Raw genomic sequence first — 27,893 nt, forward strand, 5'->3', positions numbered from 1 at the left:
ACTTCAGGCAATTAGTATCATAATTTAAGTTTCTTTACTCTCAAAAGTAGAAGTTTGAAACACAGAAAGGTAACTTGAGTGGCCATCCAAATTCTTCCACTCCATAATTCTTTGGCTTCTATTTTTTTATACCTAATAACAAAGAATATGGTACCCTCAGCACTGAACACATCATTCCTGCAGCTACATATTCCTAGGCATACAAATAACAACGGAATTGCTTTTCATGCCTTGCTATTGAATAAATGCTGACTTTCTGCTTTAAATCTGTTGTGGGCCTACTATGACTGATTTCACATAATATAACCAACAATATATTACAGCAATAGGGACAACATAAAACTTACCTGTAATGCTGCCATTTAACAAAAATACAACGAAGTTATTTTATGACAGTTCAGTTCATCTTGTTATACTCCTCTAGAAACTATTTATATATTGTTCAGAAAACTACACAAAAGGGATTCAATAAATAAGTAGTGACAGAGAAAAATATGCAATAGGCTTATACTTTTCTAGTCTGATTCACTGTTCACAACTAGTACTCAATGTGTTTAAAAATGACTGAACATTTTGCCAATGCTATATGGTTTGTATTAAAATCAAGAGATCAAAACTTTCATAGGTTAAGTATAAGTTACGAATACTTGTAGCCAAAAGAAAACTACAGAATATAATTAGAAACATTTCCGAAAACTTAAAGCAATAGCAGAAGACATCGTGTCTTCTTATAAGTATATATATAATCTTTAGGAAGGTTTTCCACTCCTTCCCACTTTGTAGAATGTTTTACTAATAGTCCCTGGTGTAGCATATGAACCCTCAAAAAAGAAGTTGTATGTAAGTGTATTCTAAAACATTTACCTTTACAGTAGCTAAGAACCTGTCCAAAAGACTGCTAGCCAGAGCAAATGTTTCTGGGTAAAGGTTGAATTGGTACTTGAGTTTGGCCAGCCACTGAATCACTTCATCTCTCTGGGATGGAGAAACATTCTATAAGGGAACAATTAAAAAATAAAAATAAAGAGAACAAGTAAAGTTTCAAGTTATCATCAAGGATATGTTTGTAATTCTTCTTTATAAAAGGTTAGCAAATGCTATGGAATCCGTGTTTATACGTTAAAAAATGTTTTTAAGTTTATTCAAAATCTATCAAACTTGAGATAAATGAAGATAAGACCTTATGTACCAGTTATAGCATTTAATATCAATATCCAATATTCTCTTATTTATTAAATAAAATTTTCACAATGTCATCTCACTATATATCTATACTTTAATTAAATTGAGGTTTTAAAGTTTAGGTAACACTAATATCAACTGATAGTAATTTTGGAAGTAAGTTTTCTTAATTCTTGAGAATAAGAAAATATACTGAATTTCTTTCTAAGGCAGCAAATAGCCATTAAACTATCTTAGGAAACACAAACGGTCTATGATAACAGAATGACAGTCCATTAAAAACAAAACTAAAGTCAAGAGGAATAAATGAAAAATATCAGGAATAAGAGACAAATTACACATTTAAAGATGATGGAAGAATATTGAAGGGGAAATTAACCTGAACCAACCTACCATTACAGAGATCACTACACAAACACTAAACATTATTGGCGTTTTAATCTTCCAACATATTATTTTTAACTGCTGGATATAGGCTTAATTTTTAGAAGGTACACACTTTAAAGCAGTATTTAACGATTTACTCTTCAGTTTTGTAAGCACCATAAAAAACAAAACAAACCTAGTAATACTTAATCTACTACTAATAAATAAAACAGATCTATGTAAGTACTACTTCTGCCAGGTAAACACAACAAAGTACAGAAATAACTCTGTGATTAGTGGAAAAGACTATTTTCAATAAGTGAGAGTTCCAGACAAGTAAAGGTTTAATCTAAGTACTGCAGGATTTATCATCATAACCATTTTGGATAGAAATCTCTTTAAAAATAAATATAATACTTATCTCATTCCTCAGAAAGTACACAGACCACAGCTTAAACCTTTTTCCTGATCATTCAGGGTCAACTTTATGAAATTAATTCCTATATCACAGAAAGATGCCTCAAGAGCTACTAAAGCATGAAGGGCTGTACATCTTGACAATATATCTCCTCAAACAGGTATTTCAGTTGGAATTTCTTCTCTCCTTCCTCTTGGCTTTCTTTAGTTTTGTAAGGAATAAGCGCCTTGATGATCATTATAATCTCTACTATTGCACTGGCTAGTTTCTCTTATTTTATTCCAACTCCTCTTTCTGTCAGTTTTCAGCTTTGACACAACAAAATAAAGTGTTTCTGTGTTGGCCAAACCAACTAATCACACACATAATTTTTATATTTAGCTCTAAACTCAGTTATAACTGGTATTTTAGAAGGTTAACTGCCATACATTCACCCTCTGGTCAATTCCTTTTTGTCAAATAAAGATTGACTCTAGAATACTGCACAGAAATACTGAGAAGAAAATGAGATAAAGATGGTTTACAACCTCTTATATTTACATCTCACCACCAAGCTGGTGTTAAGACTATGAACAATAATCTGAAAACATCTGACAATCAAGACATTTAACTGAGTTCATATTAATGAACATTAAGTGTCGATCATATGATAGGTCATGGGAATACAATGAAGAATGAACTCTGGGACTTCCCTGGTGGCACGGTGGTTAAGAATCTGCCTGCCAATGCTGGGGACGTGGGTTTGATCCCTGGTCCAGGAAGATCCCACGTGCCGCAGAGCAACTAAGCCTGTGCGCCACAACTACTGAGCCTGTGCTCTAGAGCCTGCCTGCCGCGTCTACTGAGCAGGTGTGCTGCAACTACTGAAGCCCGCGTGCGTAGAGCCCATGCTCCGCAATAAGAGAAGCCGCCGCAATGAGAAGCCCGTGCACCACAACTAAAGAAAGCCCGTGCGCAGCAACGAAGACCCAATGCAGCCAAGGGGGAAAAAAAAGAATGAACTCCCTCTTTAAGCTTTAAAATTTAAAGTCTCACGGTGAGGCAAACAATCAGAAAATGTCAATAAAATATGGTAAGCATTAGAATAGAGGCATGCACAGGGTGCTAGCGACCCACAGTGGAAGGGCACCTGGCCCAGTGTGGGAGTAGAGTAAAAGGCTCTTGAAGGAGACAGTAACTGACTTGTATCTTAAGAGTGAGGGGATGGGGGCGATCATATGCGAGGCAAGGAAAAGAACCAAGTATTTTAAACCTGTGAACTTTACTCTGAAGGATAGGACCAATGTCAACCTGGAGGCAATAACCTATTGTTAAGCTCCTCAGATTTGCAAATAAAAATCAAGATGGATGGAAAAGACTGCTAGAAACAGATACTCTGACAACTAGTGAAACGAGTGATACAATTCAATGAATCAAAAAGAAACAATAAGGTAGTTCATGGGACTGAAGTTGTGGGCTTGACAGGTTTGGGGTATGTAGAGTAGCAGGGAACTGTATGTCCTGCAGAGACTATTATCCAACTTGACAGACGAAACTGGAGTTATGCTATTAAAGCCAGGAGTTGGATTCTCACTCTCACAAAAGGAGTCTGAAAAAGGCAGCAAAATACTATCTGGATTCTATGGCTTCTCCAGAGGTGGGAGGAAGCAGACACAGCCCTACAGCTAGTCCCTGGGTCAGACAGCTCTTAGCATGGTCACTGGTTTTACAATATTCCATTTTCCATAGAGCCTTGAGGTGCTACTTTAAGAGCTGGACTAGGGGCCCCTAAGGGTCCCTGGGAACCAAGTGAAGCAATCACAAAACTATTAGATGGAGAGAGTTATGTATTCAAGAGAAATTAAATTTCTACCAAGGTGAGCTTTTATCTAAAAATGCCAAAAAAAAAAAAAAGTAATGTTAAGTAAGCCATCCGAACAATTCAATTACAAGGAAATAAATTCATACAAGGAAAGGCAGATGGTGATACAATCTGATGAAACTGGGGACGCTTTTAGGGAGGTGAAAGAACAATGATCTAGAGTAGCAATGAGGAACAAAAACACCATTAATTCTACCTTCAGGTCAGAGATATAGGAGAAAAAAAAAATCCCTAAATAACAGATTATATTATGTAATGTGACTATCTGGTGTTTGACATTAAACAAATAACACAAACATGTAACACAAACATAACTGTAAGCAGTCCCACAGAAGATGGACATAATGTTCTGTAAGTATGGGTGTAACACAAGGGAACACAGTTAAATAGAGATTTCCATACCATATTTATAACTAAATGATATAACTTATGTAAAACACACAGAATGCAAAAGGCACTTAAACATTAGTTTTGTCCTTTCCCTCCTCTAAAAATACCTGGTACTCTGTGATGCCAGAAAAAACAAATTTACAAAATATTACATATAAATAATTCTCTTAAACCAGTTATAATGCAATTAGTTATGAAAGAGATCATGACAATCTTTGGACTTTAACTTATATTAAAAATTTGAGAATAGAGCCAAGAAAGCATTGTTGCACGGCTAGTATTATCAACACTAGCCAAAACTAACCATAACCAAAAAAACCCCACAGAAGATAATGGTTTGAGAAGACTCACTCTTAAGTGAAGTGATACTGATGCTAAGATCACTTTTTCAAATCAATTCAAACCTGTACTGAACAGTAATATTATCAGAATAGCTTTAAACAATTAAGTTCTGTGCATAAGTAATCCCATCAGGGAGGGAGGGAGGGAGGAAGGAAGGAGGTCTGCCTACGCCAGATAGTATTTTATGATCAAGGGATCTGTTTTCTCTTATATGGATTTCTCAAATAGGGTTAAGAGAGTTCAGTAAATTGGTTGAACAACTAATCCCACAGAGAATTTACAATGGTTTGATTCAACCTGGTAAAACACAGGGCTTTATATTCCACGTGCTGCTATTCTGATCATTAAAACACAAATCCTCCCCAGCTTTAAACTCTAAAAGGTTCACCATTACCTAAAAGATTAAGTATAACCCCCCAGGCATGGCATACAAATCCCTCTTTGACCTACCTCTCCAGCCTCACTCACCTTTCATCACTTTCTGCCTTAAAATTCATAACAGCAGTACTTGTATTTATGTTCTTCCTTGTTCCTGTAATGCTACTTACATCACTGCTCCTTTGCTCATACTGCCCCCTCTGGTTGGAACACACTCCCTCTCTTTTCCCTGCCTTATTATTTATCCTTTAAGAGCTATTTCAATGGTCAGTCCCCACCAGATACTTTTCCCGATAACTCAAGTCAGACTAAGTACCTTCCTGTGCTCCCACAGCAACTCTTGTCACAACTATTAAGTTCAACACTTTTAAAAAATTACCTTATTGCTTTTGCCTATGACTGAGTAGGTAGCAGCAAACCTACACTCTAGCTGAGAACTAGAATAGCTATTAACAACAGCAACAGAAAAGCATCAGAACTGCTAGGACAACCGGGCCTTGAGGAGCCAAGATTCTGGAGAGGAGGTAACAATAAAAGATGAGTCAACACTCTGCATAGCTTCCCCCTTCAGGCATCTGCCCATCCTGTGCATATGGCAAGAGGTGTAAAGTATGAGCAAAGAAACCAACAGAGCTTTTGGGAGTCTTACAAGGCAAGAGACAAAATTTGGAGACTTGAGGAGCCAAGAACCTAGTGGGAAGAGGGAGGGTCAGAGATCTGAATGTGACACTCAGCTGACTTTCCTCTTAATTCATTTTCTGAATGAAATTCTGAAGTTGGGAAGGACAAGGATCTCAGAGGCTAAGCAGAAAGCCTTTGAAAAGCAAGAATGAGTTCAGGAGGAGTTTAGCACCCTTCAGGAATAAGGGGCACTAGTAAACACTCCAAGCTCTCAGCTGGAATCTTTGGCTACACTCTAGGAGTTGGGGGCAACCAGAGGTGATGAAGCCATACCCAACAGCAACCCAGCCTCCAACCAGCACAGTCCCTCAGTGGATTAAATTGATTAACCTCCTCTTCAGTTTGCCCACCAGAGGGAAGACTGAACCATCCTGCAGAAAGATAGCATCTAGAGCCTCTACAATTTTTCATAATGTTCAGCAACCAATCAAAAATAACCAGGCATGACAAGACAAAGAACTAAGTGATCAAGAACCAAGAGGAAAAAAAGGGGCAACAAAAAGATCTCAGTCTTTGAGTTACCAGAAAAGGACTTAATATACAAGTAAATAGAGGATGGAAGACAGATGACAATTTTCAGGAGAGAAATGAAATCTATAAAAAAATCCAAAAGGGAAATTCTAGAAATGAAAAATTAACAACTCAAACTAAGAACCCAATACGGGACCTAACAACAAGCTAGGCAAGGGTGGACAGCTATGCTTTGAGGAAAATTTATAGCTCTAAATGAATATATTAAAAAAGAAGAAAACTGGAAAACCAATTATTTAAGCATCTATCTCAAGATAAAGAACAGCAAATTATATAAAGAAAGTAGACAGAAATAACAAAAAAAGGAGCAAAACTAAAAAAAAAAAAAAAAAGACAAATGTATAATAGGGAAAATCAACAGAACTGAAAGACTGACAGACCTCTAGAAAGGGTGATTAAGAAAGAAAAAGCACAAATCAACTAAGAAATGAAAAAGGGAACATCACTATGGACCCTTTAGATGTTAAAAAGAGGATATGAGTAACTTTACACAAATAATTTGAAAATTTAGATGAAATGAATAAATTCCTCGAAAAACACAACTCACCAAAACTGAGATAAGATTTAAATGAAGACCTGATTAGCCTCATATTTACCAAAGAAATGGGACTGATTATTAAATACTTTCCCACAAATAAATCTGTAGGCCCCAGTGGCTCTGCAGTAAAACCTTCCAACATTTAAGAAATAATATTAATCTAAACAAACTGAGAACACTGAAAAAAAAAAAAAAAGCAGGAACACTTCCCAACTCATTTTACAAAGCCAGCATAACTTTACCATGAAAACTTGACAAAGGCATTACAAACCAATCTGACCCATGACCACAGATGCAAAACGCCTAACCAAAATATTAACAAAATCCAATGATGTATAAAAATTCAACACCTATTCATGAAAAAAATCTCTTAGCAAACTAAGGCAGAGAAAGGAATTTCTTAATCTAATAAAGATTAAGAAATATATAGCAAATATTATAGTTAATGGTGAAATACTGAAAACTTTCTCCTCAAATTCAGACTTCAGCAGTGTTCTGGAAACCCTAGCTAATTCTGTAAAACAAGAAATATAGAAAGTATAAGGACTGGAAAGAACTAAATAAAACCGTGATTATTCACATTTGACATGACTGAGTATAATACACAGAAAATCCTAAAGACTCGGCAAACTATTAGTAAGTTAATTTAGTATGGTCTATATAAAAATCTATTTTATTTCTATATACCAGCATATAGAAGCAAGCATGTAAAAAAAAAATAAAAAAATTTAAAACAATAACATTTGTAATAGCCTCAACAAGACTCAAATACCCAGGAATAAACCTAAATCACCAAACGTTAAAAGAAACTGAAGACCATCTTTAAAGAAAAATGGAGAAATACTCTATGTCCATGGAATAGAAGACTCATATTATAAACATGTTAATTCTTCCCCAAATCAATCTACAGACCAAAACCCCAAAATTTCTTTTTATTTTTCAAAACTTGACAACTATATTTAAAAATACATATGGAAGAACAAAGGGCTTAAAATAGCCAAGACAATCTTAAAAAAAAGAACAAAGTTTATGCCACCAAAGGCTTATTATAATGCTACAATAACTGAGGCAGTGTGGTATTAAATAGAGGCAAACAGACCAATGATGAAAAAAGGGGCAAGAAACTAACCCACAAATGTATCTACTCACATACAGCAGTCACTTGATTAAAAACAAAAGTATATATCACAGGGGGACTTCCCTGGTGGTTCAGTGGCTAAGACTTCATGCTCCCAATGCAGGGGGCCCGGGTTCGATCCCTGGTCAGGGAACTAGGTTCCCCATGCCTCAACTAAAGATCCCACATGCCGCAACTAAAAGATCCCACGTGCCGCAACAAGGATCCCGTAAGCAGCAACGAATATCCCACGTGCCGCAACTAAGACCTGACACAGCCAAATAAATAAAGAAAAAAAAAAGTACATTGCAGGGCAGTGGCGAAAAATGTCTTTCTAATAAATGATACTGGTTTTCCATATGGAGAAAAATTATTCTTGACTCCTCCTACTTCACACCATACCAAAAAGGAAAAACAAAATCCTATCTTCATTACCTTGGATTAGGCAAACTTTTTTTTTAGTATTTTTATTGGAGTATAATTGCTTTACAACGTTGTGTTAATTTCTTTTGTACAACAAAGTGAATCAGCTATATGTAGACATATATCCCCATATCTCCTCCCTCTTGAGCCTCCCTCCTACCCTCCCTATCCCACCCCTCTAGGTCATCACAAAGCATCGAGCTGATCTCCCTGTGCTATGCAGCAGCTTCCCACTAGCTATCTATTTTACATTTGGTAGTGCATATAGTCATGCTACTCTCTCATTTCGTCCCAGCTTCCCCTTCCCCCTGTGGTCCTCAAGTCCATTCTCTAAGTCTGTATCTTTATTCCTGCCCTGCCACTAGGTTCATCAGTACCGCTTTTTTAGATTCCATATATGTACGTTAGCATACGGTATTTGTTTTTCTCTTTCTGACTTACTTTACTCTGTATGACGGACTCTAGGTCCATCCACCTCATTACAAATAACTCAATTTCATTCCTTTTTATGGCTGAGGGATATTCCACTTTATATATGTGCCACATCTTTATCCATTCATCTGTCGATGGACATTTAGGTTGCTTCCATGTCCTGGCTATTGTAAATAGTGCTGCAATGAACACTGTGATACATGTATCTTTTTGAATTATGGATTTCTCTGGGTATATGCCCAGTAGTGGGACTACTGAGTCATACAGTAGTTCTATTTTTAGTTTTTTAAGGAAGCTCCATACTGTTCTCCACAGTGGCTGTATCAACTTACATTCCCACCAACAGTGCAGGAGGGTTCCCTTTTCTCCACACCCTCTCCAGCATTTATTGTTTGTAGATTTTTTGTTGATGGCCATTCTTACCAGTGTGAGGTGATACCTCATTGTGGTTTTGATTTGCATTTCTCTAATGATTAGTGATGTTGAGCATCTTTTCATGTGTTTGTTGGCAATCTGTATGTCAACTTTGGAGAAATGTCTATTTAGGTCTTCTGCCCATTTTTGGATTCAGTTGTTTGTTTTTTTGATATTGAGCTGCATGAGCTGCTTATATATTTTGGAGATTAATCCTTTGTCAGTTAGGCAAACATTTCTTTAAAAGGACTAAGCAAAAAAATTTTTTTGATAATTTGGTCATTAAAAATTAAGAACTTCTATTCATCAAAAGTCAACACAAACAGAGCTCAAGATATGTGTAATACACAGAGCCTGCAAAAGAAAGAACTCTTAACAATTTAAAAAGGAAGTCAATGGAACACAGGTGAAAGATTTGAACAGACATTTAACCAAGAAAGGATATCTAATGGCCAAATAAGCACATGAAAAGCTGCTGAATTTCATTAGTTATCAAGGAAATGCAAATTAAAACCCATGTGATACTATAACGCTCACCACGATAACTAAAATGAAAAAGACAGACAATACCAAGGGTTGACAAAGATGCAGAGCAACTTGGGACTTTCATACTCTGCTATAAGGGGTAAAAAAAAAATGTGGTGTAAAAGTGGTATAACAACTTTGGTAAGTAACACAATTGGTGGTATCTGCTAAACCTGAGTATACACATATTCTAGGTTCTAGCCAATTCTACCCCTAGGAATATACTCAACAGTAATGTACACGTATGTTCAACAAAAGACAAGCACAAAAAAAAGACTAACGACCATCAACAGCAGAATGGATAAATGAATTCATATGACGGAATAATACATGGAAATGAGAATTAAATTAACTATGGCTACATGAAGTACCATGGATGCATCTTACACCAAAGAAAATGATGAGCAAAGGAGGCCAGTACACACTTTATGATTACATATATAAATATAATTCAAAACAAGGAAAAACTAATCTGTGATATTAGGATAATGGTTTCTTTGTGGGGAGGGGATAGATGGTAGTAACTATAAGAGGACACAAGGAGGTGCTAGTAATGTGGTGGTTACACAGTGTTATTTTGTGAAAATTTATAGAGTTGTACACTTATGATCCATATACATATACTTTAAGAAACTGTTTACTTAAGGAAAAGAAACAAAACCTATGGGCAAAATAGATTTATTTGTTTACCAAGTCTACAGATGGTACAAAAAGGACAAAGTCAATACATTACATAACAATCATAATTTTAAAGCCAGGAAAATGGGTGAGCATCAACAATTTGAAACTTAGTAAGAATAAATATGAAACAGTGCACCTAAGTTAAAAATTTAAAAAGTACACCTAGGATAAGGGAAACTCTGCTTAAAAGTAGAGAAACAAAAACTATAAGCTTTTAAAAACAAGTTCAGTATAAGCCAACAACATGACACTGCTGCCAAAGCATAAAAATTTTTTTTAATTTAGGGCTATATTAATGAAATTATCAAGCCAAGATAAAGTGAGGTAATAGTTTCACTTTATTGCTCATTAATGACAACTCAAATGTCACAATTTAAGAAACACAGTAAATTAAAGAGTATACGTAGAGAAAGAAAAACTGAGAGGCACAATCTTGTCAAATGAAAAATGGTTAAAGAACAAAGGATATTCAACCAGGAGAAGAGATGACTGCGAGCTTAACACCGGACTGTAAGTAGATAAAGGGCTATCATTTAAAATATAAAATGAATTTTTTCTGTACTGCTCCAGCAGAGAGAACTAGAACCAGTAAGTAGCCACTAGAAAGAAGCAGTTTTCAGGTTCAATTCAGGAAAAACTTTCCAATAATTGATAGAGCTTTTCTATGGTGGAATGGACAAAGTATGCAAAGTAGAGGATCACTTATCCCAGATGTCAGAACTTTTTTTTTTATTTTGTGGTTAGACTAAATCAGTGTTTCCCAAACCTAACGCATATCAATAAAACTATGAAATTTTTTTAAAATACAAATTCCACAGTTGTCACCACAAGCAACGTAGGTCTGGGAGGGGCCTGGAATCTGTAAGAAGCCTCCTGGGTGATTCTCATACACCTAGTAGCCCAGTGGTTCAAGATCCTGTATTTGAAAACCACATAATTAGATGGTCTTTAAGGTTCCTTCTCAAAATTCTAATGGAAATCATCTTTATATAAACAGCTTGAGGCAAGGTTTACCTTTGTATATCAAAAGCACTCTGTACATCAAAATAAATTGAGAATATCTGAAAATACATGTCACTTTAACCAGTCTTTAGTTTTTTCCCCCAAATTTGTTAACAAAATTGCTGTGTACTTGAAAATACTATTATATAAAAGAACTCCTCTAACCTGGATTAATTATAAAGAAATGATAATCAACGTTCATTTAACAAGTGTTTACTGTGAGCCTATTATATGCCAATAAACAAAAATGACAACTCTACCTCAATGGAACTCGGTCAAATCATCAGGGAATTATAATATTGTGTGCTATCATACAGGAAGTATAGAGTGCTGGGGGAGCAAACAGAAGGGGAGTGATAGGTGTATAATATTCTTGCATGACCACTCTGTCCTAAACTGCAAGATAGGATGATGTAAATGACAAGAAAACTGTGAGAGAATGACCCTGAAGTAGAGTTTAGGTGAAGGAAGGGATAGGAATAAGAAAACTAGAGGGAAAAAAGCTTAAAAATATTTTATTTTTCTGTTTTAACCAGCACCCCCCCCCCAAAAAAAAAGAAAAGTGGGAAAAGATACATGTATGGTTTAGACGCTAAACTTTAGAGACAAGATTGTTTCTCTTATGCAAGGAGGAGTTAAGAAGGAGAGAAAACATGGTTAGAAGCAATATTGGAAAGGGAAGTAGAAAAGCCAGTCCCTGAGAGTCACAGAAGAAAAATGAATTAGAACTAGAATAGAGAAGTATCCCTGGGGTTATTCTGTCAAGTGGCTCAAGCCCCTATAGCTCTTTACTCCCATCTCTATCTTATCTCCTATACCCACCAGACCAAGCCCACACACATTTTACAAGAATTAAGTATGGCTTCTACCTGACATTACTAAAGGCAAAACCTTAAATAGATCCCTCTTAGAAGTTCTGATAGTGTTCTGTTCTCTGGTCTAACAGTTTAGTAATATTTGTTAAAATACCTATAATAATAGGCCAGATTAAGTGATAATATAGCAATATACTATAATCTTGGTAGAATATCACCTTCGAAGACCATGTTATAAAAGTATATCGTTGGTTGCATGCTGACTCAAGGAGATAGTAGGAGAAAAATGAAAGAAATGGTTCTAAAAGCAGCTGTAATAAAGCTTTGAGGCTTACTAGAATGTCAGAACGTAAGGGCAGGAATTTCTGTTTTTCTCACTGTTGTATCCCCAATGCTAGAATAGTGTTCAGAATATGGCAGATACTTAATAAACATTTACTGAATGATTGAATCCCCACTAATCTAAAAATCACACAAGCATACAAAAATAAAAAATGAAAAACAAAGTATAATGGGAAGAGAACTGCCTCAGGTTCAAAATTATAACTCTACTACTTACTAGTTGAAGTCTTGAACAAACTGGGACTACTGCCTTTTTCAAAAGATTAAATGATATTAAATGTGATAGCACATGCAAATGCTCCTAGTATAAAAGGCATTCATTCAGGCTAACTAATCTTCAATTCACTAAATGACAATTAGGTAACAGTAAATGGAAAACATGTATTTCTTTAGCTTGTGGGAAAGAAGATAAAAGTAGGTTGGAATTAGAAAAAGCATTCAGATATCAATAACCTATGAGCAAAGATTAACCTAAACCAACACAGGAGGAGCTTAGATACTGTCATTTGCCTACACATACCAAAAATTTCTCGGCCACTACTTTTTATCCCAAACACAATGCTAGGTACTAGGGATAAAAAGATGTGTAAGACATGTTACATAGTAAACTGTTGGAATAGACAAATTTCATAGTTATTTGGAAAAAATAACTCTATATGAAATTTCTAAAAGGCATACAGCCAACAGTAATTGAGAGGCCAGCTGCTGATTATCTCCCTAGAAGCTTTCAATATTGACATTACATTAGTAGTTTAAGTGAATTCCTTATAAATATTCATGAAAGAGAAAGTTGTTGATCACTAAAGACAAGGATTTGACTGTGTTCAGCCTCTGCGGCAAACTATATATCTAGAAATAAAGAAGGCTTATTATTTTAAGTATTGTACTACAAGAAAAGAGAAGGGACATACCTAGCTTCCTAAAGGTGTAACTCAGATAAAACAAAACAAACAAAAACAGTTCATTTTTGTTTTGTTTCAGAATGAAACAAGGAGATGTTTCTCAAATAAAGAATAGAGCGTATCTTTAATGGTACATATTTCTCCAATACAGTGTCAAGATGCAATTACATATGATAGTAGTACACTTAGTTCTAATAAAAGTCACCTGTCTAGAGTGAAAAGAGAAATCATTACCTGATTTGTAGGCATTTTCAGCACATTCACTTTCCACATCTGGGCTTCCCTGGAGATTGCCTTTTCCAACAGGAAAGACAATCTCTGGTTTTCCAAAGGCCCTGGAAACTTCATGATATCCTTTGGATCTGCCTGCCACCCAGCTTGATGTAGCTACCTATAAAATCAAATATAAAACAATGCTCTATATTTAATTATATATATAGTAACTGTAGCATTATATAAATATGTTGGTACTTATTAAGCAATTCATAAAACAAAATAAAAATGTTATGAGGCAATATAGGATTTTACAGCTCTTTAAGATATCATATATTAAAATGTTACCATAATCATCAGTTATCTAAAACATTCTCACTTTAAATCTGAAATTCAGTTATAAAGAGAATAAAAACATGACCATATAATTGACAGAACCTTAGGACTTTGATCAAAACATATTATCACTGTGTCAAAAAATTTTAAGTCACAGGCTTTTTAGACTAGGAATTCTTAGAAGTAGTTGTCCCAAATATTTCTCTTAAAAATCTACACAGATAAGGGCTAAACCCTCTTTTCATTAAAAAAAAAGTTACATCAATTACATTAAATCCCACCCATTTCTATTGAATCAGTATGAGACTATCCCCCCTTTAAGTATGAAACCATCTTGAATTGTGCTCCCACTACAGTGTCCACTAGCTACACATGTAGCCCTTAAAATTAGAATTGAATAAAATTAAAATATAATTCCTCAGTCACACCAGCCCCATTTCAAGTGCTCAGCTGTCACATGTGGCCAGTGGATACTGCACTGGACAGTGCAGGAAAGGAACATTTCTATCAATGCAGTAAGTTCTACTGGACGATGCTGATCCAGAAAGCTCAACAGTAGAGTAACTGGCACTCTAAAATGAGCAGCAAGTCTAAAGAGCAGCACAGTACAAGGCATCTCAGAGTCCGAGAGACAAAAGGGAAACTATAGGGGTTTGACTGTGTATGGAAAATTGGACTGAGAAGCTGCTGAAGAATATGAAAAGACAACTAGACTGATGAAAGCTAAACAACTGAAAAGGTTATTAAATTCAGAAAAAAAGATTATGCAAGAAAATAAACACAATATACCACAATATTTACACAGCAATAATAATGAAAACACTGAATAGAAATTTCAACACAAACGCTGTAATAAAACTACACTGGTAGGATGAGGGGTGTTGGGAGAAGGTAGAATGAGAGCCTCATCTTTATATTTCAGAGGAAAACCATAAATAATATCTAAAACTTAAATATCAAAAAAACAGCAATAGGTAAGTTACTTGAAAATATGATCTTAAATAACAAGAGAAATAGGTAAGAGCTGAGAGTGATTAACCTCTGGGGAATGAGAAAAGGGTGGAGAAGCCAAGCAGCAGGGGAATGTGGTTTTTCATTATAGACCTCATATAACTATTCCCTTTTTTCAACTCTGGACCTGTATTACATATATGCTTCAAATTCCAGGGATTCTTTTCAAAAAAATTCAATGTCTAGAATTAACATATGAAAAGTTCCTAATTTTTGATAAAAATTTAAAATTTGAAAAAACAAAAAATACAAACCTTATCTTCAATTTCCATGTTCCCTCTGCCCCAACTTCAGCTACTATCCTCTTTCCTATTTATCACCCCACACACTTCACTTACTATTCAACCTATTGCAAACTACCTCTGGTTAACTGGATTGTAATTTTTTTTCTTTTTGCTTCTTTAAACTCTAGGGTTTTTGCAATTTTTCTGTATCAAGCATGAAGTGCTTTTCATACTAAGCAGAAAAAAGTTAAATAACTTAGAAAGTGGAAAATAATAACTATCCTGAAAGGTCCAACTCAAAGGTAATTTCTTCCAAGAACTATCTCCCCTAATAAATTATAAATTCCCTTGCAGTCATATATACGAATATCATGTTTTTATTACTCACAGTGCCCATCGCAGTGTCCTGATGAAACAGAGACACAACCAAAGGCTCATTTCAACCCTCGGGGCCAAAAGCAAAAAACCATAACCAAAACAAACCAGCCCAAGTCTAATCTCTTTCACAGGTGAATTCTTCAAATGTTTAAAGGCTGCTATCATGCTCACCAGTTCATCCACTGCATTGCTGAAAAACCATTCAAGTTTCTCACATGACATGATTTTTGCTCTTCTAAATTAGCACGTTTAATTATTAATGCAGTCTAAGATCATTAGCTATTTTTTTAGAGGCTACACCACATTATCAATTCAGATAAAATTAATGCTCAACTAAAACTCTTAAGACTTTCTAAGGTAACTCTTAGGTGAACTTCCCCTCCACCTGACCCACCTCACTTTGTATGGGTTTTTGGTACCTTTGGGGGGGGAGGGGCGTTACATCCTTGTTCAGGACCTTAAATGCATTTTTGCCTTAAAAAAAAGTCATCTTGTTAAATTCTATCTACTGTTACATTCTGCTTACATGTTCTGAGATTCCAATTTTGTTGCATTGGTACTTTTCTCAAATTCTCCACAATTAGATAAACAGAGTCACTACAACTTCATCGAATGCAAACATAAATATCAACCTCACAAACAGTATAAACTAGATGTTCACCTGTCTAGACGTATTTAGAAGAAACACCTATATTGGATGGAGACTGAACTTCATAGGTTCTAAGAACTTCTTCTAAACCTAATTTTGGTCTGTAATTGATTAACTCCTGTCAAAACTTATTTATTTCATTCCTTTAGCTACTCTCAACAGGGTGGCTCACCAGGATCTGCCAGCCTTCTCAGCATACCCCAATGGGTGGCTGCCCCTAGTAATTACTCTTCCTTTACAATGATTCCTTTGAAGATTACTTTTAGGGTAGGATGGGTGGGGGACCTGAGAGGAACATATAGGATAGAATCATGTAAAGAAGTGTAAGATCAGGTTCAAGGGATTCTTGTTCTTCAATCTTCTATAATTAAGGCCCTTAATAAGACTTTCAAGTATTTAGATGATATAACAACTTTTTTAAAACAAAGGAATCTGGGTCAAAGAAGAAATCATAAGGGAAATTAGAAAATACTTTGAGATGAATAAAAAAGATCAAACGTACTAAAACTTACAGGAAACAATGAAATACTTGTAAATGCCTATATTAAAAAAGATCTCATATGTATAACTGAATCACTTTGCTATACACCTGAAACACAATATTGTAAATCAACTGTACTTCAATAAACAAGAAAAAAAAAAGATCACAAGTCAACACTCTAACCTTCCACTTTAAGACACTGGAAGAAACAGACCAAACTATACCTAAAGCAAGTCAGAAGAAAGAAAATAATAAATATCAGAGTGGAAATTAAGGAAGTAGAGAACAGAAAAATAGAGAAAAATCAATGAAACCAAAAAAGTTGGTTCTTTGAAAAGATCAACAAAATTGGCAAACCATTAGCTACACTGACCAAGGAAAAACAGAGATCAAGTACTAAAATCAGCAGTAAAGAAGGGACATTACTACCTATGTTACAGAAATAAAAAGGATCATAAAGAAATTTTTATTAACGATTGTATGCAAATAAATTGGACAACTTAGATGAAAAAGACAAACATCTAGAAACAAACTATCAAAACTGACAACAGAAAAAGCTGAATAGTCATATACCAAGTACTAAAGAGACTGAATTAGTAAAGAAACTAGTGTCAAAGAAAAGTCCATGCCCCAGTGGCTTCGCTGGTGAATTTTACCAAACGTTTACAGAAAAATTAATACAAACTCTTCACAAACTCTTCCAAAAACTAGAGGAGGAGGCCTTCTCATTTTATGAAGCCAGTTATTATCCTGCTACCAAAACCAAAGACAACAGCATGAAAACTACAGACCAGTATCTCTTAAATACAGATGCAGAATTCCTCAACAAAATACTAGCAATCTGTATCTGAAAACATAAAAAAGGGACTATACACCATAACCAAGTGGGATTTAGCCCAGGAAAGCAAAGTTGGTTTAACATTCAGAAATCAGTGTAACACACTGTATCAACAGAAGAAAAGAAAGCAATCATTCTTTGCTCACAATAGGGAAATGTAACAAAGGAAAAAAAAAAAAGAGTTCAAATTTCCTTAAACTTTAAAAAATGGGGTATAAATAATACAAGTGAGAAACAAAAAGGATGGAGGACACCTGTGGGGATGTTCCAGATGTTCCAAGCTACAGAAAAATAAAAGTGCAATACCTTACCCTAGACTGGATCCTGTACTGCAGAGAAAATGCTATAAAGGTCATTTTGGGGTCAACTGACATAATGAGAATTTGGACAGATTTGACAAAAGTAAATTATCAATTTAAAATTTACTAAAGTTGGTAACCTTACTGTGACTCTGTAAAAGAATATCCCTATTCTCCGGAAATACACACTGAAAAATTTAGGTGTAAAGGGCCATAATGAATGCTGTAGAGAGAGGGGGTGGAAGATGAGGGGAGGGAAGACACGATAAAACAAATGGAGTAAAAGGCTGAAAATAAGTGAATCCAGGTAGTTTCTTTTTGAAATTATTTACAAGTTAACAACACAGAAAAAGCAAAACAAAAACAGAAACCATAATTTATGAGAAAATGTTCTACATTCCTTTTTTAAAATATGATATGATACAGTGGAGAAAGCGCTGGCTTGAATTCTACTTCTTTTACTAACAATCCACAAGCCTGCTTTCTAATGTTTTAAAAACAGATTATTTGAGCTAGATGAAAAATGAATCCTGCTAAGGAAAAAACACAAACACTAAAAATATAACTTTACTGTTTTAAATAACAGAACTTTATAGTTTTATGTTGTTATTTTATGCCCACTAATGGTCACATTCAGAATTCTGAATGCTCAGATAGAAAAGTCTCTAGGAACTAAAAAACAAAGACTGTATTTTGGTTGGCATATTCCATAAACTTTGACCTTGAGCGTTTCACATTTCTCCTCCCATTCTTTCAATTGCTGCTTCTGCTTCTTCCTCTATGTTTATCAAATACCTTAATGTCTGAGTGAATAGTTTATAAAACACTGTACAGCATTAACTATGTTATAAATCAGCATACAGGGCCTCTTGCTCTTCTGAGGAAAAGTGCTGCACAGTGCTGGGTATACAACAGAAACAACTTCATTAACATGGAATTATTGTATTTATTATGTTCAAAACACCAACTCCATTAATAATTTTGTACTGGTGCTGACTTCCAGATCTTAGTTCCTCTTATAAAAAGAGGGATTTATTAATGTGACCATACAAAAACCTCATGTTCTATTATTATCTCCTTGACTTTATGCCCTTAACCTAATAATGAACTACAGGTATTTATAATTCCAAAACACCCTGCTTTATCCCAATCTCCATGACTATCCACATACTGTTCTTTCAACTTGAAATGTCCTTCTCTAGCTTGCACTCTCCTTCCTACAGAGTTGTCATTTGCATCATATGTACTTGAACATAATTCTACTTTTGCATTTAATTGCTCCGTGAGAGCTGTCTATTTGTAGGCTGGTCTCTCCTACTAACCATGAGTTCCCTGATGGCAAACACTCTCCAGAGTTTAGCACTGTGCCAAATAAATAATAATAAGAGCTTACACTTGTTAAGTGCTTAACAACTAAAAACAATGAGTGCTTACTACTTGGCCAGGCATTGTTCAAAGTACTATGCCATATTAACTCCTCGAACACAAAGGCGGGTATAATTATTAAGTCTGTATTATTATTAAGCCCCCTTCAAAGATGAAGAAACATGGGCAGAAAAATGAATACTTTTCATTTTTAAAGTAGTATACAATCAGTATAAAACATGTACACACACTTTAAGCTTCCAATCTTGACCAAGAAACATTTTAGAGTTCCATTCTAAACTACTGATACTAGGATGTCACATTGCCACGTAAACTCACTTATCTCAGTTTAACTGCAAACCATCCCGGTGCACCTTCCGGACACACGCTGATTCTACTAGTCTGCTCTTCATCAGTATTGAGAAACTTCTTCTAGTCCAGAAGCTTAGAATCTCTGATGCGTCTGGTCCCAGACTAGCAAATCTGAATCCTGTCCCTTCTTCCTTAATCTATTTGTCCGTTCCCTTCTACTTCCTCTGCCACAAATGACCTGGAAAAGCCAGAAGCAGATAACGCTACTTTAATCTGTTCCAGGACAGAGACTGTATAGCACAGACTGCCTGGGCTGGAATTCTGGCCACCGGGTTCTAGCTGTCTTCTAGTGGGAAAATTAATCTTATGGAGCCTCAGTTTCACTCATCCGTCAAATGCTCCTGAACTACCTGCCCCGTGAAGATTCAATAAGTTGCAAACCACTTATAACGATGCCTCTCCGATAATAAGCCTCAACAAGTGTTATTAACATCCTAAAGCCACACTGCTGCTGCTCAAACGTTGAGTGTCTCCCGCTGACAGAATAAAAGCTAAATACTTTAGCCTAACATTCAACGATCTCCAGTCTGATTCCATCCTGCCTCCGGAGCGATACCTTCCACTATTTTGCCGTCTAATTCTCAACTCCTAACAAAACGATCTGCAGTGGAACCTCTAGCTCGGCAGAGGGGCTTCTGCCCTCTTCAAATTTCCGGTATTATCTGCCCTACAGGGCGCAATTCAAAGCTCACCTCCTCTCCAGATTCCCCCGACTCACCCCAACCCCGGGAAACGTGCCCCTCCCCCGAGCTGCCGCAGCGGCTCACCCCATTCATCCGTCCTCCTCCCCCACCCCCGCCCGCTCTGCAATGTGAATGATGTTCCCGCGGGTCCCGCGGAGGCGTCGAGGTCTAGGGGCGGGGGTGTGTCCCCTTCTTTGTGTACCGCACAGGCTCGCGGACCCTAGAACGCGCATTAGCAAGCAGCTTGCTGTTGCTACAAGAAAGTTAGTCGCCGACGGGAAAACTGGCCCGAAAGGGAACCCAGCGGAGCCGTTTCCAAACTGGGCAGGTGCCTGAGCTGTAGGCGCGAGGAGACAAGAGGGGCGTCCGGGAGGTTTCCCGGAGGGGGTGGCGGGGGCGGGGGCGGGGCTCAGCCGAGGGGCGCGCGCCGGCGGCGCGGGGCTGCAGGGGGCTCGCGCGCGGGTCGCGGGGACGCGTGGAGCCCCCCCCCCCGTCCCCGCCCGCTCACCTTCTCCTCTTCCTCCTCCTCCTCCTCCTCCTCCTCCCCGGCAGAGCTGTAGGCCTCACAGTGGTGACGAGGGGTCATCCGGGGGCCCGTTACCACCTCATTTTCCTCAGCGCGCGGCGACGGGGCGCGCGGGACGAGGACGGGGCCGACTGAGGAGGGAGAAGAGGGGGAACCGGGCCGGAGGGCGCGGGCGCTCGAGCGGGACGCACGGCTGCGGCCTGTGGGTCGGTCAGCGAATTAGTTCCATGACGCCCCCGGACCTGAGGCCGCTGCCGGTCCCGCTCCTCCAACCGCAGCCGCTTGTGCCCGGGTGGGGAGGGGGTTCCCTCTCGCCATAGGGCGGCGGGGGCCGGGGAGAGGCGGGGGGTGAGACCGGCTCTGCCCCTGCCCGGGGGAAGCGCCTCCGCGGGGAAATGATGAAAGGGGGGAAAAGGGGAAAAAGGAAAAAAAAAGGAAGGGGAAAGGGGGGGAAAAAAATAAGAAAAAACGAGACAGAGGCGCTGCCGCGTCCGCTCGCGGGGAAGGCTGGGGAGGGAGGGGAAGGGAGAAAGAAGTGCCGGCTTCGTCGGCTCCGCCCTCGCGGACCGATTCCTAGACTCGCTCACTCCTTGTAAACAACACTGAACTGGCCTCTGGACCCTCTCCCGTTTTCCTCTCCGCCGCGTTCTCCGTCCAGCGAACGTACAGAGAAGTCCGGCAAAAAGCTGGGCTGTTGGAAACGGGCTGGGAAAGTCTCTGACATTGGTGTGGGAGGAGGGCTAAGAGAAGCTAAATGTGCGTGGACTCGTTTTCCTTGGAGAAGCGGAAGGATTCCTCTTCGACTGCACGGTGACGTAAGAGCCTGCTGAGCTCGCTGGAAGAGGCGTGCGGTGGCCGGAGAGTGCGCTGCGCACGCGGCCCAGGGAAGAAAGAAGCAGCTGAGCGCTTAGCTTGGGGGTGGGGTCTTATAGGGATGCTCCTCTGGCCGAACAGAGCGCTACGTGGTTTTATCCAGCTTGTCTTTGTCTCTGGGGCTTGTAAAAGGATTTGTTGGAAAGGGCCGCGATCTGTTGTGTAAAGATCTTGCTTTCTTTGTTGACCTCGCAAAAAGTTCTGTGTTCTCTTCTTACCATTGACGTGTAAATAGAATTGCGGGTTTTTTCGCTGCCACGTCGTGGGTGGAGGGAGATTCTAAAGCGCATTAGAAATCGGGAAATTGCAGGGAGCATAGTCTCAAGCACCTTCTAAAACAGTAAATTATATTGCTGGCAGCAGGGAATCTGCTTTGTAATGCGCCAAGGGAATTCTATCCACTTAACCAACACATCTGAGTATTTCCGAGTAGGTTTTATTACCAGGTCTTTAACGAGTGAGTGGTGACATAAATGTGTTTTATTTGGGGTTCATTTACGGACCTATGGTAAACTTTGCTCATCTTTTAATCGTTTTAGTTATAAAAAGAAGAGTAGAATTACAGAAAGTTTTGAAAGAGAAGAAAACCCTCAAACTCAACCATTTACAGAAGTAGTTGATTTGTGTTTCCATTTGTCTTTTATATGCCTTTTTTTTTTTTTTTTAATGGCTGAGTTGGGTCTTCGTTTCTGTGTGAGGGCTTTCTCTAGTTGTGGCAAGCGGGGGCCACTCTTCATCGCGGTGAGCGGGCCTCTCACTATCGCGGCCTCTCTTGTTGTGGAGCACAGGCTCCAGACGCGCAGGCTCAGTAATTGTGGCTCACTGGCCCAGTTGCTCCGCGGCATGTGGGATCTTCCCAGACCAGGGCTCGAACCCGTGTGCCCTGCACTGGCAGGCAGATTCTCAACCACTGCGCCATCAGGGAAGCCCTATATGCCTATTTTAAGTCACTTAAATTTGTTTTAAGCTTATTCAGCGAGCCAGGGGCTAATAAACTCTAGCAAGCTGGAATTAACCAAGACAAATAGCTTCTACCTTCATGGAGTTTACAATCCAAACACTGAGCTAATTATCACTATCTAAAATCACCCAGTACGTTGATTTGCTTACTTGTACATTGTATTCTCTCCTTAGAATATAAGGTCTAGGATGGCAGGGATCTTGCATGTTTTATTTCACCCTGTATTCCTGCATGTAAGAGGCTCTCAATATTTTATTACTGACTGAATAAACAATTACCAGTATCAAAAGTATTAAGATGGAAAATTGCAGGCTGCTATGGAAACACTTAATTCTAGCCTAGTCAGGGATATCAGAGGAGGTTTCTGTGAGGAAGAGACATTTAAGGTGAGACTTGAAACCACTTGGACATAGAATTGGGGAAAGAGTGTTACAGGCAGAGGAAACAACAAGTGCAAAGACTCTGGAGCTGAGACATTCTAAAAATCTCGGAAAGGTAGTGTGGCTGGTCTTCAGAGAATTGAAGCCTGGGGCAGGGGCAGGTCCCTATGACAGAACCGGGAAGGGAAGCCCAGGAAGGATTTTAAGTGGATGTATTTTGCTTTTTTCACCTCACGTAGTCTTTCTTACGTGGGCTTTATTGCTACATGGTCTTCCTTCTATAATACATCGGCAACATTTTTTTGCACAATACCATTCACTGCAGGACCATGAAATTGCTTCTGATTTTCACTACTTTAAGAATAATACCAATTCCATTCCCAGATATGTAGTCAAGAGAAATGTAAACCTGTCCACACAGAGACTTGTACATGACTGTTCATAACAGCATTATTCATAATGGCCAAAAAGGTGAAACAACACGAGTGTAAGTCAAATGTGGTATATCTATAATATGGAATGTTATTTGGCCATAATAAGGAGGTACTGAATTATGGTGTAACATGAATGACCCATGAAAACAATGTGCAGTCCTTTGTGGCTGGCTTCTTTCACTTACCATAATGATTCCATTTGTATGCAATGTCCAGAATAGGCAAACCTATCGATAGAAAGTAGATTAGTGGTTGCTTGAGACTGAGGATGGAGATGGGATTGGGGAATGATAGGTAAAAGTTTTGGCGTTCCTTTTTGATGAAACTATTTTACAATTGTGGTGATGGTTGCAAACTAAATATACTAAAAACTATTGAATGGTACACATTAAATAGGTGAATTGTCTGAGAGGTCAGTACAGCTGTTACCAAAAAAAAAAAAAAAAAAGGGAGAAGGGGAAAAAACCAAAAAGAATACAATTAACATCTTCATGTGTAACCTTTTCTGGGTTATTCCTGGGTCCAACGGTATTTACACTTTTATGGCTTTTGATGAATACCCATTTGCCAAATTGCTTGGCAGAAGAGTTGAATCAATTAAAATGTAACCTGAGTATTTAAGAGTTCTCACTTCATTATATACTTACTCTTTTTGAAACTTAGTTTTAATAAAACTGTCTTACTGCCTGTGAGATTGCCAGTGACAATTTAATCTAGAATACTGTAAATATAATTACAAGTAATTAATTGGTGGGTAAGGAACTTGTTCCAGTTGTCCTAACAAAATATATGGACATTCTTTTTCTTTACTATTCATTCAAAGACCTTACTTTTAATCAACATCTCTTTTTTGTTAATAAGTGTAGTAGTTTTTTAAAAAATTAAGTGTAGTTGTAACAAATGGAAAGACTTTGAAATTCCCTGAGAAAATAAATAAGGCATATAAAGAAAACACTAAAATCCTTGTATTGGTAAGTAACTCGTATTTTTTCAATTAAAAAATAGTTTTTAGGGGCTTCCCTGGTGGCGCAGTGGTTGAGAATCTGCCTGCTAATGCAGGGGACGCGGGTTCGAGCCTTGGTCTGGGAGGATCCCACATGCCGCGGAGCGGCTAGGCCCGCGAGCCACAACTACTGAGCCTGCGCGTCTGGAGCCTGTGGTCCGCAACAAGAGAGGCTGCGACAGTGAGAGGCCCGCGCACCGCGATGAAGAGTGGCCCCCGCTTGCCACAACTAGGGAAAGCCCTCGAACAGAAACGAAAACCCAACACAGCCAAAAATAAATAAATAAATTAATTTATTTATTATTTTTTTTAAAAAAATATTTTTTTGGAATATTTTGTCAAAAATAGTAAAAATTTTACTAAAATTTTACAAATTAATTAACATTTAATAATATTTATTATTTAATTAATATTAATGTTAATAATATTTATTATTTAATATTAATAATATTTATTGTTAAATTATTATTTAATCAATTATTTAATTAATTTATTATTTATTATTTAATTAACAATATTTGATTAATAAAATAGTAATTATTTACTAATAAAATAATATTTATTATTTAATTAATAAAACTACCACCTTTCTATGTGGTATTTGAGAATAATAATAACTAAAATATATTGATTACTCACTGTGTACCAGGCATTGCACCAAGCACTTCTATTGCATTCTCTTCTGTTTATTCCTGCAGCACTCCTCTACTGTAGGTATTTTTGTTATCCGCATTTTTCAGAAGATAAAGAGGTAAAGTAAAAATAACAACAAAAAGAGGTAAAGTAAATCCTCAAGACTGGTCACACAGCTTGGAGAGGCAGAGCCAGGATTCAAACCCAGTTTGTCTGACCCCAGAGCCTGATGTGCTTTTAGTCACTACCCTTTACTGCCTCACCCTGTGGGTATTACTGGCTTGCATGGAAGTCGTCGAACAAAAATACTCACCCTATGGTTATTTTTGGCTTGCCTTTAATCTTAGAACAAATATTCAAAAAAAAGTTTTTAGTGACTAGTTCATATTTGTGTTACTTAGAGAGTTGATTTTTGCTTGAAAACAGGTTATTAAGATTTTCTTACACTTGTTTTATTTCATGACTAGAATATTGAATCTTGAAATATAAACATGTCCTGCTTCAAACGCAGACTAAGGAGGAAGCTGAGAAACTGTGCTCTCAGAATAAAAGCTCTGTTCTGAAATGCAATATAATGTAAAGTGAGACCCCTCCAGGAGTCTAAGACAACTGAAGGGAATCAAGTTGATGAACAAAGTGGTTTGCTATCTGTAGTCTTTCAAGACAAATAATTAGGGGCTTTCCTGGTGGCGCAGTGGTTGAGAATCTGTCTGCCAATGCAGGGGACACGGGTTCGAGCCCTGGTCTGGGAAGATCCCACATGCCGCGGAGCAACTAGGCCCGTGAGCCACAACTACTGAGCCTGCGCGTCTGGAGCCTGTGCTCCGCAATAAGAGAGGCCACGATAGTGAGAGGCCCGCGCACCGCGATGAAGAGCGGCCCCCGCTCGCCGTAACTAGAGAAAGCCCGCTCGCCGCAACTAGAGAAAGCCCTCGCACAGAGACGAAGACCCAACACAGCCAAAAATAAATAAATAAATAAAATAAATTTTAAAAAAAAAAGAAAAGAAAGAAAAGTAATTAGAAATGGACTGCTTACCTTTTTATGAGTATAGAAGATAAGGTTATATTTAATCTCTAATGACAAAAATTTCTAGTCTCCTTTGTCTTAAATGAAATTTTAGGGTAATGTTCCCAGCAATCTATGAAGGTACTATCTTGTAGGAGAAATACTAAGGCCTACAGGAACAAAGGAAGTGATTCATTGTCATTATAATCACTTACCTTTAGCATTTATGTACACTTAAGGATCCTTTTTACAGCTCCCAAAATACTTGTTTTCTTTAATCTCTACGGAGACAGAAAGTGAGAGGAGTAAGCCTGTCAAATAGACATTAAGAGAAAAGGAGTCCACATTCACCAAATAATATAAAGACCACCTACTTACTATTTTTTTGTTGAAGTGTAGTTGATTTACAATGTTGGGTTAGTTTCAGGTGCACAGCAAAATGATTCAGTTATATATAGATATATATTCTTTTTCAGATTCTTTTCCATTATATGTTATTACAAGATACTGAATATAGTTCCCTGTGCTATACAGTAGGTCCTTGTTTATTTTATACCTCCTACTTCCTATTAAGTGGGGAGAAGTGCTCAAAGAAAAGTCAAAAATTCTAAAATAGGAAGCCACAAGCTGCTTTCCAGATTTTGACCAACTCTGAATAGAAACTGGCTTTATGTTTCTCATATTTAGGTGCTTATTTTGAAAGACTTCACTGGGAGGGATCATTGGTTGCATGCTTTATTAAAAGGACCCCAGGAGTCAGATAGGGGCCACTATTTGAAATTTGTAAATCAAAAAGGAACATTCTTTCCTTGTTCTTGGGAGGAAAAGTACATAATTAAAATAACACCATTTTACTCTCACAAACTGTTTTGAATGCTGAACTACCAAATTTAGTAAATTTGGAAAAAAATACTTTTGTATATCTTACATAATCAAACTACCAATACATTATATTTCTTGTCGAGCATTATGTGTATGTGGAAGGTGTGGAGAGACAGGTAAACATCTTCCAAAGTGTATTTTTAGTCTCATCACAACAAATGTTTACTGTAATCTTTATTTCTTCTCACTGAAGGAAAAGAATTATGTTTGGGGAATTGATTTAAATTATCCACAATCAGGGTTTCCAAGACTTCTTTCTCACATACATAAGCTGCTTCTATTACCAGACAGTGATTTAGTAAATATTTGAGACCCATTTGAATACTGGGGTAGGCACCATACGAGATTCTAAGAGTCATTCTACGAGTGGTCCTGTTTGTAAGAAACTTCCATTCATTCATTTCTTAATTCAACATTTACTAGCTGTGTGACCGTGAGCAAGTTAACCAGCTTGTCTATAACTTGACCTCAGTTTCATCAACTGTAAAACAGGGGATAATAATAGTATATCTCCAAGGTTTTTTTTTTTTTTTTTTTTTTTTTTTTTTTTTAATTATTAGCACCTTTAATTATTATTTATTTATTTATTTGGCTGTGTTGGGTCTTCGCCTCCTTGCGAGGGCTTCCTCCAGCCGCGGCAAGCGGGGGCCACTCTTCATCGCGGTGCGCGGGCCCCTCACCATCGCGGCCTCTCCCGTCGCGGAGCACAGGCTCCAGACGCGCAGGCTCAGCAGCTGTGGCCCACGGGCCCAGTTGCTCCGCGGCATGTGGGATCCTCCCAGACCAGGGCTCGAACCCGTGTCCCCTGCATTGGCAGGCAGATTCCCAACCACTGCGCCACCAGGGAAGCCCTCTCCAAGGTTTTTATGAGGACTAAATGGGATAATATTTACGAAAGGCTTGGACCAACGTGTGACGCATAGGGAACACTAATTGTTAGCTTAACTCTTGTAACACTTTATGTGCCAGGCTTGAGTTTAATCTTTTTTTTTTTTCACTTAATA

At 37.7% G+C, this 27,893-nt stretch overlaps 1 protein-coding gene across 3 annotated transcripts in view; it reads right to left on the reverse strand.

Moving 5' to 3' along the window:
- CCNI (cyclin I) overlaps positions 1-21,250 on the reverse strand; it is a 31,719-nt gene extending 10,469 nt beyond the window's left edge. The window contains exons 1-4 of one of the 3 annotated variants that reach the window (XM_061192390.1): positions 20,698-21,249; positions 19,474-19,684; positions 13,575-13,731; positions 865-993 (exon numbers count right to left, since the gene is read on the reverse strand). In XM_061192390.1, the coding sequence (XP_061048373.1) occupies positions 865-993; positions 13,575-13,688 (243 nt within the window). In that variant the 5' untranslated portion in view covers positions 13,689-13,731; positions 19,474-19,684; positions 20,698-21,249. Of the gene's footprint in view, positions 1-864; positions 994-13,574; positions 13,732-19,473; positions 19,685-20,697 lie in introns of all 3 variants that reach the window. The other 2 variants (XM_061192389.1, XM_061192391.1) reach the window with 2 other exon arrangements.
- Between the last annotated feature and the right edge of the window lie 6,643 nt (positions 21,251-27,893).

Source organism: Eubalaena glacialis, chromosome 5 (assembly GCF_028564815.1).
Source record: "Eubalaena glacialis isolate mEubGla1 chromosome 5, mEubGla1.1.hap2.+ XY, whole genome shotgun sequence".
NCBI classification, from domain to species: Eukaryota; Metazoa; Chordata; class Mammalia; order Artiodactyla; family Balaenidae; genus Eubalaena; species Eubalaena glacialis.